Source organism: Sycon ciliatum, chromosome 4, assembly GCF_964019385.1.
Source record: "Sycon ciliatum chromosome 4, ocSycCili1.1, whole genome shotgun sequence".
Lineage (NCBI taxonomy): Eukaryota > Metazoa > Porifera > Calcarea > Leucosolenida > Sycettidae > Sycon > Sycon ciliatum.
This window is the reverse complement of record NC_088646.1, coordinates 36,947,672-36,962,045: the sequence shown is the minus strand read 5'-3', so window position 1 is coordinate 36,962,045 and position 14,374 is coordinate 36,947,672. Positions and strand designations below refer to the sequence as shown.

The following is a 14,374-nucleotide window of genomic DNA, read 5'->3' as shown; positions in this document are numbered from 1 at the left end:
AGCCCCATCATTAATAATTATAATTCCAAGACAGTTTCAGAGTGTTAATAATATGCACTCTGACTTCCCTCGCTGATTCAGGCCACAATATTTGACAGCAGCAACTCTCTTGACATCTTGAACTACAGTCATGTACATGTACATGCCCATACGGTAAGTAAATGACTAGTAAATAACTTGACTTGTCTTGAAGTGTGAAGAAGAGGTTGTTGCGACTTCGGCGATGCTGGTTTTGACTTGAAGTGTGTAGCCATATTTCAGGTAGGTGTGACGGTGTCCCGAGATCCTTTGGAACAGACTGTTTCTCACGTCGTTCAGCATGATCGTGTTGTCAGTCATGTACATGTACATGACTGTGTACAAGCAATAATGTAGAGTACTTGACAGACAGACACACAAAATGTTGTGAACCTGTATGTCGGTAGTACCAAGAGTACATAAACCTTATGACTCTTGGTAGCACCGGTACATAATAAAGTACAGTCATGTAGGTATCTTCGTTTCAATAAAATCAGTTCAGTGACTGACGAGTTCGAGATCGCAACAAACAATAAACAAGTCCCTCACTCACATGACCTCACAAGACTCAAGAATCTCACAAAAGCCAAACTCCCGTATGCTGTCCGGCACGCGATAAGAGGTCCAGAAAAGCCAGTGTATCGAACTAACACTGATGTCTGATGTCCGTAGCTAGCTAGCTGATAGTGACTAGTGATACTGGAGAAGTCGGATGTGTGCCGACTGCACTGATGAGTAGTTATTTGCATCTTTATCATGTCAAGACCAAGGACCAAGGTCCGGAAGCAGACTGCGTACTACTACTAGTAAATCACATTCAGGAAAAATACTCGATATCCTACTACTCCCTGACGGCGACCAGTACTGTCAGTAGTGACATAAATCGTGATAATGTACCTCCGAGTCCGAGCTCGTGCTCAGAGTCAGATCCGCAGGTACAAGGTAGCAAAGAGTGGTGATCTTGTGCACATAGCTGCTGCTGTTGTGAGGCAGAGTGATAGTCACGGTCTTTCTTCTCTAACTCTGCATCTCACACAGACCCACTATCTCCGATAGACTCAGAGTATGTTGTGGTGAATGGATGCAAGAACTCATCGTCTAGCTCCGGCGTTCATGTGTGAGTGACGCAGTCTGCTGAGATCAAGGTCAGGGCTGACTGCCTGATTTCGTTGGCTGACTGGCATGATGCTTGCCCTCAAGGTTCGTCAGTGTAGATCTACCAGACCTCTGCATTGACTGATTTAAGATTTGATTTAAAAAAACGTAACTGTCTCTATCATGAATATGCATACCATGCACCATTATCGAAAATGTTTACTAGTACATGTATTCTGTAGATCTACTCAGTTCAGATTATCCTTTTTTTCTTCAGTTTACCATAATACCAAGAGTTCATAATCCCCCAGAGTGCGCAACTGGGATGGGGCTGTGGGACGGCGTAATCCGTGATGTACGTAATTTTTGGGTCAGACTTGCATCATTCCGCACTTCCCCTACTCATGATGTCATACTATGACGTGCAACACGGATTTCGCCGTCCCAGATCTGATACTGTGAAGTTGCGCACTCTGGGGGATTATTGACTCTTGATAATACTAGGTGTCCTCCCTCTACACTCCAGTCTAGCCCGTCACCAAGCGATCAGTCACAGTTGACTTATACACGCAATTGGAAGAAACATCAACTGGACAGGAATGTTAGTTTTTCATCATGCTAGGTGTTCGGCGAACTGTGCGCGAAGTAGAACTCCCCGAGCGGCCGCGGCTGACACCAAGTCTCGCTTTGCTACATTACTGCACATTGGTTTTCTCTGGCGCAAGTTTTTTTGTGCTGTTGTTTTGTTTGTCTGCAGTGCCTAGGTCGAGCACCTGCAACGTCATTGCACAGATATTGCCGTTTGTTCAGTAAGTGACCAATGTGAATTTTTGTCGACTCATGTCTTGAACACCAAGCAGTATTGTTTTTGGGTGTACATTATACTTTTACTTGGCGTAGGGCAGTGGAGCCTGAGAAACAGACTAGGCAAAATGTCGGCTGAGTTTCCCCATCCAACTTTCTCCACCAGTGATCCATAACAATTAAACATCATATCCCCGTTAGAGGTGCATATGCCCAGAGTTTGTGTTAGATTTACATGCATCTTGCATACTAGTACAACCGCTGCATTGCAGAGGCAGTCAGGAACAATTATGTATGGCCTGGGCTATACCACAAGTCTGTCCACTAGGGCGTCGTCGCAAAACCGTTATGTCTTTCCTAAACCGAACATCGTTCATTGTGTGTGTGGGGGGGGGGGGGGGGCAAAATCACAAATCAACTGACACTATACATGCATGCGATTTGGCTCGTCCAGCATAGCAAGATGCGTTCATTTCGGGTGGGGGGGGGGGGGTTCCGAGTATGAAATGAACAATGTTCATTTCAGGAGCTTTGGGATCCCAGTGTGCAGCTACAGTGCAGGTGGTCCACTTTTCAAAGTTTTCAAGGGTTGTTGTTGTTGTTGTTGTTGTCGTTGGTTTTCCTTTTAACGAGAAACTACAAAGCTCCAGAACAGAATACTGCATGATAAAGGTGGCTGCAGTTGCAGCTGTGGTAGCGAAACTGGACTATTACCGCCAACCTGAGGTCTCGGTAGCCTTTTAAAATGACACTTCAGTGCACCACGGCTTGGCTGGAAATCACACACTTTGGAGAGCAAAATTCGACAATTCGGCCGGGATCTGGCCAGATTTTGGCATAGAAATGTCAAGAAAAGCGGTAGCTGTCAGACCGTGTCCGTGACTCCATGACATGTCCATTTTAAAACCCGTACTGTAGTGGTCGTCTGTGACTCTAAAAGTAAGTATTTGTTTGTTTCTCCATGACACTACATGTACAGGCTCGGGCACTGAGCGCGAACTGCCCGCAGGAGCCTTGGCAGAACTGACCGCTGCAGTCGGCAGTGATGGCGTGTCAACATCTGCCAGCATTCTGGCCCAGCACGACCACGACGAGTCTTGGCATCGAGCGGCGCCAGCCCAGGCGGTGGTGTTTCCACGCACCACTCAGCAAGTCAGCGAAGTGGCAAAGTGCTGCAGCCGCCATGGCTTGCCAATGATTCCGTTTGGGACCGGTACGGGGTTGGAAGGCGGCGTTTGTGCACCGCAGGTCAGTACAACCCACCACACCCAAGAATATGTTCCATTTTGTCCTACTTTTGTATAGTGCTTCAGAGGCTTGAGGCACACTCTAGTACACGTTATGACCCTCCCCGGGGTCTATGATACAGTAACCATGGCTGTACAGTAACCATGGCTGCAAGTGCATACACAGGCATCCGGTGCTCAAGTACAAGTTCCGTGCACACAGGCATGTACTAGCGTCAGAGCCGGCATCGCCCGTGTACGTGCTCGCAGGCAGATTGTGCAGGTGGTGCATGTCCAGTGCAGGTGGTGCACGTCCAGTGGAGGTGGCCCAGGCGACGGGCTATTCCTATTGCACTTACAGTTGTGACCAGCAAGGTGTAAAGGCGAGCGAAAGTTTGGAAAGGACGGAGGTTAAGATGGTGGCTCCATGTTTCCCATCTCCTCTGATCATCATGAAGTGTTTCGTTGTTTGTAGAACTGGATCCAGCAGCTCCCGTGCTAAACATTCACTCAGGCACCAACGCAAACACTGACCGGTGCCGGCAATATCGCAAATTACAGTCCACATGCGCTAGCTCGCGGTTGGCTGTTGCCATGACAGCACCCTTGTGACGTGCAACACTGCACTGCACAGTGCAGATTAAACATTTGGGTAAATTTACCCAAAGTGTCCAACATAGGTATTTTTTGTAGGCGTGGGTTCGAATCCCACTTCTGACACCATGTTGTGTCATGTACTGACATAAGGAAGTAGTTTATTTTACAGACAGATGAGTGTAGATATAGTGAAGAGTCAGGGAGGCCATGCCCAGCAGAGCATGGTATCGTGCGTAGCACGGGGGTAGTGAGAGGTCACGTACCGTCTATACATGGCGACAGGCAGGGGAAGGACTATGCCGTGAATGGGTGAAAGGATAACATGATACAGGATAGGACAGGTACTATTATGTAACTAAGCTATCATATCCAAGTTTGTTCGTCTCAGCAACTGAATTATCGTCTGCAAATCCCGCTTGGTTTCTCCCTGGAGCTGCAGGAAATTGAGCGCGAATGCATGCATAGTATTCCATACTGTTTTGTATATCACAGGGAGTCGTAAAATACTGGTAATTTACGACTCCCTGGTATATCAGATACTCTCCGATTCCTTTTTTCCGTTCTCATTGTGATGTGTCAATGTTCTTCAGGGAGGTGTGCATATCAATGTAACAAAAATGGACCGGGTTCTTGAGGTGAACGCTGAAGATTTCGATGCGTGTGTGGAGCCAGGAGTTACTCGAAAGCAGCTCAATGAGCATCTCCGCGCTACTGGCCTTCACTTCCCCGTGGGTATGTTATTGAATCTTCTTGCGTCAGTGGGCAGAACACAGCACCTTAGTCCTACTATGTTCGCGTGTCGTAATATTATGACCTTAGCTCCTTTCTCGGAACTTTACACACTAGAGCATGATTGTGCACTTGCTCTAGAGTTTTGTCAAGATAGTAATGTAATGGAAGTGAGCGTGTGTTCTTTCCTTTCGGTGTGAAGACACATTGGGGCCTCCAGAGAAAGGAGCCAAGGCCATAATCTCACGGCACATACATGGCAGCGCCAGATAGGATCACTGACCACTCATTACATACAGTATAGCGCTCATACAGTGTACTGTACTGGCATGCATGGGGCTGGTGCTATGCTTTGTGATGTTGCTTAGCATGCTGTGCTGCAGACTGTTTTTTGTCTCTGCTGCCTGTACTCACATATGCGCTGCAATGCGTAGTGCTTGTGTTCAGCTTCAACCCCTGGCCATAGAAACAGTTCCTCTGCACACGCTTTGTTGGTGACACAGTGTTCTTTAAAATATTGTGCTTCAGATGTGGTCATGTGATTAATAGCTGTTAACATTAAAAGAGAGAAAGGGAGAGAAAAAGAGAGGGAGAGAGAGAGAAAGAGAGAGAGAGAGACAGCGCGAGGGAGAGAGAGAAACTCTGCGAATATTGCTTTGTTCTTGTGTTTTCGTATGTGACAGATCCTGGTGCCGATGCTTCGCTGTGTGGAATGGCCGCGACGAGTGCGTCCGGGACTAATGCTGTCAGGTAGGGTCTCCGATACGACATGGCAATGTGGCGTAGAAAGTACTTTGGAGTACCTGCACTGCATTATACATGTACAGTGTTGCTCAATGAAATCCGGCTATACGAGTCAATGCAACGCCGTGCATTGTGCAGCCCTATACCTGTGGACACTGGGCCTTTGCACGGTTGCAGGGTGCAAATTTGACGCACACGATCGGATTTTATTGGGCAGCCCGGTAGTAGATTTGTAGCAGTAAAAATGTCTTTTGTCGGATGCCATCTTTAGAAACAATACTTGTACTGATGTGTGCCAGATAAGCACAGATATGCATAGATATGCAGAGCAACATCATCAGGAACATGACTAGGCGTAGGAGATCTATCATACAACACCAATGCAACAGTGTGTTAGCGATAGGCAGGAGCAACAGCGGCATTACAATGCATAGGTACGTGTAGCGTGTTTTCCTTTGACCTTTATTTTCATTTGCCTAGATACGGCACCATGCGGGAGAACGTTCTGAATCTTGAAGTAGTCCTGTCCAATGGTCAGGTCATTCACACTGCTGGCAAAGGTAGACGAGCAAGGTAAGGAGAGATTGATCATGTTTGTTCGTTTTAATACTAGTAGTGATAGCACTAACTAAAGAGTACAATCGATACAGCCATGGTCAAACGACATAACGGCGTTATTGAGTTTAAACTTAAAAGAGTTTTATTATCACTATACGTGTATCCCAAAATCTAGAAAAAAATTTATTATATTGTTTGGCTATGTCTGCATCGATTGTTACCCCCTCGAGTACTCCCTGGCTTCACACCAATGTTTCGTGTAGTATACATTTTAATGATCACCCTTGTATTTGTATGTATGCGGTCAGTAGTATGCATGGGGTCGGTTCTGGGGTAGGCACATGACTCTGTCCCAAAAATATCATTATTACTTTATTAGGCCATGTGTCGCCCCCAGAGCTGGGCCAATGCTGCGGTCCCCAGAGCTGGGCCAATGCTGTGGTCCCCAGAGCTGGGCCAATGCTGCGGTCCCCAGAGCTGGGCCAATGCTGCGGTCCCCAGAGCTGGGCCAATGCTGCGGTCCCATCCGTGGGTTTGCAGCATCAGCTGTCAGTTCTGCCGATGGCAAGTCTCTAATCTTCGCTGTCCTTCTTGTGGCTTGTTTCAGAAAGTCCTCTGCGGGTTATAACTTGACGAACTGCTTTGTTGGTTCCGAAGGAACTCTCGGCATCATCACATCCGCACGCATTCGCCTTTACGGCATCCCGGAGGCTGTGAGTTTGCTACTTTTGTTGTTGTTGTTGTTGTTGTTGTTTGTTTGTTTGCTTGTTTCTTGTCGTTGTCTTACGTCTTCACCATTATTATCGTCGTCATTGTCGCTATCAGCAGCTTACGGCATGCACGTGTGTGTGTGTGTGTGTGTTGAGCAATTACTAGTACATGTACATAATGTAGCAGCTACCTAGTAAGCATTGGTGTACTGTACTGTACTTGCCACAATGTGCTTTGCTCCACTGCCAGGTCAGCGCTGCTGTAGTCAGCTTTCCATCCGTACGATCCGCTGTGGAGACGTGTGTTCAGGTAATACAGGCAGGGATTCCCATCGCGCGTCTAGGTAAGCAGAAATGACTGTTCGGCCACATGGAAGAAAGGTGGAAAACCAGTCCCCCCCCCCCCCTCCTGGGCATATTGATAGCGTGCTGAACGCGCAGTGCTAGTGGCAGTGTATGCCCTTGCACAGAAAACAAAACTATTCATGTCGTAGCTCAGTGCTTTCTGGGTTGAACTTCACTGACACTGTTTTGTTCAGTTCCTGGATTTTAACTACCAGAGAGTGGGCGGATCAGCGATACTTGATTGTAGGAGAAATGGTTTTTGTGTTTGAGGATGAAAGTAATTTCTATTCACGTTCACTTTGTGCTTTTTGTGTTGCCCAGAATACTTGGATGAGAATGCACTGAAGTCGGTCAACTCCTACTCTGGCCTCAATTACTCAATTGCACCGACGCTATTCCTGGAGTTTCAAGGATCCCAGACTTCGGTGGAGGAGCAAAGCGAGGTAGCTGGTAAGTGTACGACTGGTGACGTGATAGACAGACACCCATGTCACGTGATGTGTTCATTGCATCTGGCCTCAGCATGCACATGAATCATCCAGAGTACAAAAAAAAACAAGAGTGTGGAACAACTCAAGTCTATGGGATCTGTGGTGGCAGAACTTCACATCACGTGACAAGCCTGTACCAATACATTGTCACGTGATGTGAAGTTCTATCGTCACAGCACTGGATCGACGTTTCGCAGGCAGTTGTGTACTCTTGGGGCTCCGTTCTCTTGGTATCACATGCAGTGTTATGCTGTATGGTTGTTGGTGTCACCTCCCGCGTTCGTCCACTACTGTACGTCGACAATTTTTTTGGCGTAAATTTTGGCCTCCCAGGGCTAAAACCCATTTCGGCCACGTTCAAATTTCAGCCTTTACCGCTGCTGCCTGTATTCACAGTCACACTGAACCTTGCAAAACAAAATTTCGGCCGCAACAAATTTTAGGCCAACAATTCCCAGGCCAAAAATAGCCGAAAATAAATATGCGCCAAATATTTACTGATTGTGACTCACAGTAGCTGGCAGCACAGCTAGGATCAAGTAGAAACTAGCCAATGGGCAATACAACTGTCTGATTACCGTGTTGCCCTACCACTGCATCATGCGCTCTGTGTGTGTTACTGACTGTGCAGGGGAGATTGCGCGGGAAAACGGCGGTGGCGATTATCAGTGGGCATCGGACGCTGCGGCTAGGGACAAACTATGGACGGCGCGTCACAATGCATTCTACGCTGGATTAGCACTGCGGCCGGGAGCTAACGTCAAGGTAACACCAACATGTGCCCCCTCCTGCTCCTTTACTTTAGCAGATACACGTACCGCCTTGATACTTGGCCTGACGGATATCTATGATCGGCCTTGCTATGGCGCTGCGACAGCTGTAATAATGCGCAACGCACGCAGAATTGAGTCTTTCGACCATGGTTTTTTTTAAAAGCAGTGGAGCACACGTTGATCCATATAAGTAGTCACTGGTTTGAGGGAAAGACACAAACGGGAAACGTCTGAAGAAAAAATTGACTGTCGCCACCAGGACTCGAACCAGGGACCCTCGCTTGTAGCCAGCGATGATCCATATAGCCGTATACTTTTTTCAGCATACTGTGTGTTTGAAGTAACTGTTCTACTTTCTCTGTGTGTTCTTGATCAGGGTGTGATCACAGATGTATGTGTGCCGGTTTCACATCTGACCGAGGTCCTGGTCACAACACAAGAGGAGATCAAACATGCCTCGTTTCCATGTAAGTTGGCGCAACAAGCTCTCTCTCTCTCCCTCCCTCCCTCCCTCTCCTCTCCTCTCCTCTCCTCTCTCTCTCTCTCTCTCTCTCTCTCTCTCTCTCTCTCTCTCTCTCTCTCTCTCTCTCTCTCTCTCTCTCTCTCTCTCTCTCTCTCTCTCTCTCTCTCTCTCTCTCTCTCTCTCTCTCTCTCTCTCTCTCTCTCTCTCTCTCTCTCTCTCTCTCTCTCTCTCTCTCTCTCTCTCTCTCTCTCTCTCTCTCTCTCTCTCTCTCTCTCTCTCTCTCTCTCTCTCTATGGGATACAGAACATGTAGTCATGTGTTGGCCTGCCTGTGCACATGTGTGTTTACATGTGCACATGTGTGTTTACGTGTGCACATGTGTGTGTGGTGTGTACATGCACAACCATGCTGCAAACTGACTTCTGACTGTTACAGATATTGTCATCGGACACGTTGGTGACGGAAACTTCCATGTTACTTTCGTTATTGATCAAAATTCCACAGCAGAAGTCAAGGAAGCGAAGCTCTATGCCGAGAATTTGGCCAGGTAAGCATGGTTTTCAACGGACAGTGCTGCTCAATGAAATCCAGTCGCGTCACTCAAGTTTGCGTCTTGCACCATTTCGCCGCCCAGTGTTTGCAGGTCTAGGGCTGCGCAACGCCCGGTGCGTACTTGAGAGACGCGACTGGATTTCATTGAGCAACAATGTACCTGTATACTGCCAACTCTGCTTTACACATGCCATGTGGTAGTTTACTCTTGCTCATACAAGACTTGCATGCACGTACCCCCCCCCCCCCCAATTGTGGCTGACTCGTAATCCCGGTTTGTGTGCGTGCGCATGCGTTTGTGTGCATGTGTGTGTGTGTGTGTGCGCGCATGTGTGTGTGTGTGTTTTCATACTAGGCGTGCCCTGGCTAAAGGAGGCACATGCACGGGCGAACATGGTGTGGGAATGGGCAAGATTGATCTTCTCCGCGAAGAGTTCAGCCATGCCACCCTAGAAGCCATGTGGAATCTGAAGAGAGCGTTTGATCCTGACAACCTGATGAATCCAGGGAAAGTCTTGCCAACTTTATAGCTGACTCTACTGAACGACTTTGATTTCAGATTTAATTCCATTAATTTGAGATATTTGAGATGTTAAAAATTGAAGCAGCAAATACATAGGTATGTGCAGATGCAACAGTCACTACTGCAGCAGTGAAAACGATCTTTGTATCAACCACATTAACTTTAGTGCATGCTTATTACCACTAGTTTCCCTTGTGATGTTATTCACAATATCAGAATTTTCCAGTATTTTCCATATTTTTCAATTTAATAGCTCATCAAACGCGCCAAGGATCGATATTGAGCTGCTTTACAAAGAAGCGAAATGTTCAGCACTGGGCTGTCAGTGTTTTGTGATGTTTGGTGGGAAAGTGAAAGGACTTGTGGGTTAAGCTGGAGGACATCAACCATCACCGAAATAATGGCCTTCATCACCTCTTCAATGGTGTTGCGAACTACTTTACAAGACAAGGCGCTGAGCAAGGACGACACCTTTCTCCTACGCACTCTTCTGGGGCTCAATATTGAACATACATTGTATTGATGTCCCAACATGATAACGCAACACATGAAGATCACGACTGTTGAATACCAATTAGTGTTACATGTCAATACGGGTACATTCATGATTCATATGATGATAGGGCATTTAAATGTACGTAACATACAAAGGCAGAAGAGAACAGAGATCAGTTGTCTGAGGATTGCAGCGTTACAACAATGACCTAGCCGGCTGTCTCTGTTCTCTTCTGCCTTTGTGGTAATGCTCCATCCTTGTGGTGTTGAGCACTCTTGGTAATCTGGGAACTCTCGCTATTGTGTACATAACATACAGTTAATTTAACTTGAAGTTAGCTGACTCAGGAGTTGTAACTATAATTCCCTCTCTCCCTACTGTGTGTGGATATTGGATAACACACAATGTTGTACGCTACATGGATGGGAACATGAGAATGAGCAGTGCCACAGTGTCATGTGTGTCTTGTGCACTAACAACACCGATTTTGAACAATAGATGTTTGGATATTTCATATTCAACTGTGCTATGTTGACGCCAATCTTTCCATTGAAGTTAGTTCGCCTGCTACATATTGGGATAGGTTGCACACCCCCAGCCCACTCTCTTAGAGACAAAATGTCACAGTTGGGCTGCAGTTTATACATGAAAGTGAATATCTGGCTGGCCGGACCGGTACTGGTGCAGTATAAACTAAAATTATCTCCAGTGTAGTGCAAAATAAGTGCAGCACTGACCCAGGGAATGCAGTATTTTCAAAATTCCGTCTACTTTCCCTCTTTTGCCACCATGGCTGGCTAATGCCCCCCCCCCCCCCCCCCCTCAATTCAACACAGCTGTTTCCATTGAAGAGTAAATAAAAGAACAGATTAAATCAAGTCTGATGTGAGAACAAACACGGAATGCTGCATGCACATTCTTCAGTGATTCTATTAGTATTACGCTAAAATTATTGCTCTGCTACTTTCTTCGGTTAGAATGGTTGGTAGCAAAAATGATGCTTTGAAGTCGGTCATTGCGCGGTTCCGACAGCTTCTATAGGCGCTGGACATGATCCTAAAGTGTCTATGTGTTATGATTTCAAGTCTGTTTCATTCCCTGTCAGGCTTTTCGGAGACAGTTCAGCATACAGTGGAGTGTAGTATTATAAATAATTAGTATTTCGTGATGCCACCAGTACACCATGGTAGGGAGTTCAGTTCCGGTCACTGAAAAGCGAAAAGTGCAGTCACAGCTCGCCTGTACAAAGTGAATGGGCGCCTCGTGGCTGCAGTTCGAGATGCAGTTCGCGGCCCGAGTATCTTCTCCCGCGGCCTTTTCGGCCTTGTCGATGCTATTTTTAGGTAGCTGAGGTCATTACCTTTCCAATGGTGCCACACATGCCATGCTTCCAAAAATAATGCCTCCGCGCTTGGCGCGGGTGCACTTCGAAGTACTAATTTCGACCAGATCCGTACTCGCCTTCGCGAGGAACACCCGATTTTCATGTTCAGCGGCCTCGAATTAGCCTAAACCAAGAGGATTCTACAACATTGAGGCTCGCGCTTTATCGCCGTTGAAGGAAAATGATCACAGAAACCAGCCCACGGCGATTTCCTGGTGGTAGACGAAAAAATCGAGTGAACTGCGCGCACACTGGTAGAAGCAGTGACGGTGAAAACGTGTGACTTGTGCAAGTCGGCGCGCACGGCATGCGTGCACACTGCATGCATACACACATCCTGTATCGCCATGTATGCACCAGATCGTGCAGTGCTGGACGGAAACCACACGCCTCCCATACATACTTGCATTTACTTCTGTGACTACTTTCTCCCCCGTTTTCCGATCTTCAATCGACTATAACTCTAGATTGCCTTGGAATTTTGGGTTCAAATTTTCACAGGTTGTTTCTCGATTCTTCCCGGTTTAGAAAAACTAGCGTTTTATGCAAAACTCGCGAATTTGATTTTTCAATTGAAGTCCCTAACCATGGTGCATGTGCCTCTCCTAGAATCAAATCCACTATTCTCGAGATTCTTGTGTTGTTTGTTGATAAAGAGACACATCTTCTGGACTTAGCTGGAAATCTTCACCATCCCAGGATCGCTTCACTTCTTGTCCTTTCTTCTTGAGCACGTCCTCTATCGTATGCGCTCCTTCTCCGAACCAACCCAGATTATCGGCAATAAGATGGCGATTTTTGCACGATGGACACTGTGCAATTACTACTCCATGCTGGTACGCTTGCTTCGACATCATCTTCGCAGTTCGAGTCTTGCACACGTCGCACGTGAATATCATCATCAGCTGGCCTTGTTCAACATCGATTTTCCCTAGAGTGGCCGTTCCAGTCGTGGGCTGAGTTTCTCCATTACTGGCAATAGCTTGAACTGACTCAGGTAACGCTGGACCAGAAATCGTGCTGCATGGTCGAATGCAGCGTGCAGTACTCACTGGCTGAGCTCTTGCTGCTGTGAAGAGTCTACTCACTACTCTAGAAGCACTCCTTGCGCGGTACATAATGAATTCTTCCTTGTTGGCTGTCTCCTTCCTGGCCTTGACAAAACTCGTTTCTTCCTTTGATTTCAAATCATTCTCCGAGCTTGCGAGATTATGCAACTCCAGTCCACTGCACATGTGCTGCACGTGCGCTCAATGCAACAGGGAATTTCCCTATCAAATTTGAAAAAGGGCACGAAACATCTTCTCTGGTTCGATGTCCAGTCCTTGTCTTCATCAGAAGCTGTGCAAAACAGTTACAAATGTCATGGACGGAGTGTGGATTGACTCAAGCCAATACTATGAACTAACTTGATTCACTGCTGGTTTTCATCCTTTCTGAGCCATGCTCTCGTACCTTCGAGGACGGATTCAGGTGAGTCCATCGTCTTCCACAGGTCGTTCCCTAATTCTTCTAATCTTTTGATGGAAATGTATGACCGCACTACGTAATTAATTGTCATGCAGGCAGCTGGGAAGTGTTCAAAACATACAGATGTTGCGGTGGGCATTATGCAGTCTTTCGAAAGTCGTATTGCATGATGGATGCCCTACTTCATTCAGCAATATTTTTGCACTGTGCCTGCAAAGTCACGAATAAAATTAAAATGACATGCTTTCATATCATATGGCCAGATTATGCATAATTAACCAATGCGCAAAGGCATGCACTGATTACGTTTTCATGCTGTTTTCACATCATGCCGTTATTCAAGTCATGCTTTCATACAGTAGAGTTGCGCGCCGAAGAACGTGGAGTCCAAGGATGTCCAGCCTGAAATACTAAGAACGACACAGCCTACATTTGTAAACTAAAGAACACCTACGTTGGTTTTCTTGCGGCTTTTGCGATACATATGTATGTAATAAATTGTGCATGTGATCCAGCATGAACTGTTACTAAGAATGTGCTGTAAGCAGTTCTACAAAGAACGCAGCCGCATTGCACAGACCTCAGAGATAAGAATGTCCGCCTGACCTCTTGGAAGCGATGTTTTGGGGTGCGCGACTCTACTGCACAATGTACAATATTATTATACCACACATCCAGCGATTATTGCCGGGTTGTCTGACTTTCATGTGAGCCATTAAGTGCATTATTTATAGTGGTGTGCACGGGTAGTCGGGTACCCGTGCTACCCGTGAGGACCTCGGGTAGTCGGGTACCGAATAGTACCCGAAAACCCGAGGTCGCAGATGACATCATGTACAGTGCACGTGTACAAATAATTCACGCATGTCTACCCAGTGCGCAAGGGAAGGGGCCGGTGTGCATTGTGGTCTTACCATGGAAACATTACCCGATCGGGTACCCGTGCTACCCGTGGAAAACTACCCGGACCTGATACCCGAAGAAAATGCTACCCGACTCACCCCTAATTATTTATACAGTGGTCCCTCTATAATCCGGCACCATTTGTGCCACGAAAATCTGCTGGATTAGGGAGGGTGCTGGATTAACAAATCTGATTTACTGCTGCAATGTGCATGAAGAGGACATTTTGGCTACTGAAAATTGTGCTGGTTTATCGAGGGTGCTGGATTATAAAGTGCCGGATTAGAGAGGGACGACTGTACTTGCATTTTGCATGCCAACTGGAAGGATCAGAACACATAGTGTGTGCTGGCGTCTGAACAAGTCATTGTGTGCGACAGCATGCAGCACTAGTAAATATTTTAAACCGAGACCCGGTGGAAAAGAAAGTCGCCTTCAGTATTTCCCAGGTGCTTGGCCAGCTGTGTTTGGCCATGGCCGAGCTTGTACTGCA

The 14,374-nt window shown here is 46.8% G+C and overlaps 2 protein-coding genes across 3 annotated transcripts in view; both read left to right on the top strand.

The window, feature by feature from the left end:
* Positions 1 to 811: 811 nt before the first annotated feature.
* On the top strand, positions 812 to 9,946 carry LOC135815955 (probable D-lactate dehydrogenase, mitochondrial). Of its 2 annotated transcripts, XM_065329308.1 has the most exons (14): positions 816 to 953; positions 1,057 to 1,218; positions 1,871 to 1,922; positions 2,897 to 3,165; positions 4,331 to 4,472; positions 5,153 to 5,219; positions 5,694 to 5,786; positions 6,379 to 6,484; positions 6,732 to 6,825; positions 7,148 to 7,276; positions 7,949 to 8,082; positions 8,467 to 8,557; positions 8,989 to 9,100; positions 9,461 to 9,946. In XM_065329308.1, the coding sequence occupies exons 2-14, from the start codon at positions 1,201 to 1,203 to the stop codon at positions 9,633 to 9,635; spliced, it is 1,482 nt and encodes a 493-aa protein (XP_065185380.1). In that variant the 5' UTR covers positions 816 to 953; positions 1,057 to 1,200; the 3' UTR covers positions 9,636 to 9,946. The 2 variants fall into 2 exon arrangements, with proteins under 2 accessions (XP_065185379.1, XP_065185380.1); XM_065329307.1 differs by having other exon boundaries at positions 812 to 1,218.
* A 2,221-nt stretch (positions 9,947 to 12,167) lies between these two features.
* The window catches only part of LOC135815960 (protein arginine methyltransferase NDUFAF7, mitochondrial-like), a 19,197-nt gene continuing 16,990 nt past the window's right edge, over positions 12,168 to 14,374 (top strand). The window contains exon 1 of the mRNA XM_065329313.1: positions 12,168 to 12,981. Within this exon, the coding sequence (XP_065185385.1) occupies positions 12,952 to 12,981 (30 nt within the window). The 5' untranslated portion in view covers positions 12,168 to 12,951. The remainder of the gene's footprint in view (positions 12,982 to 14,374) is intronic.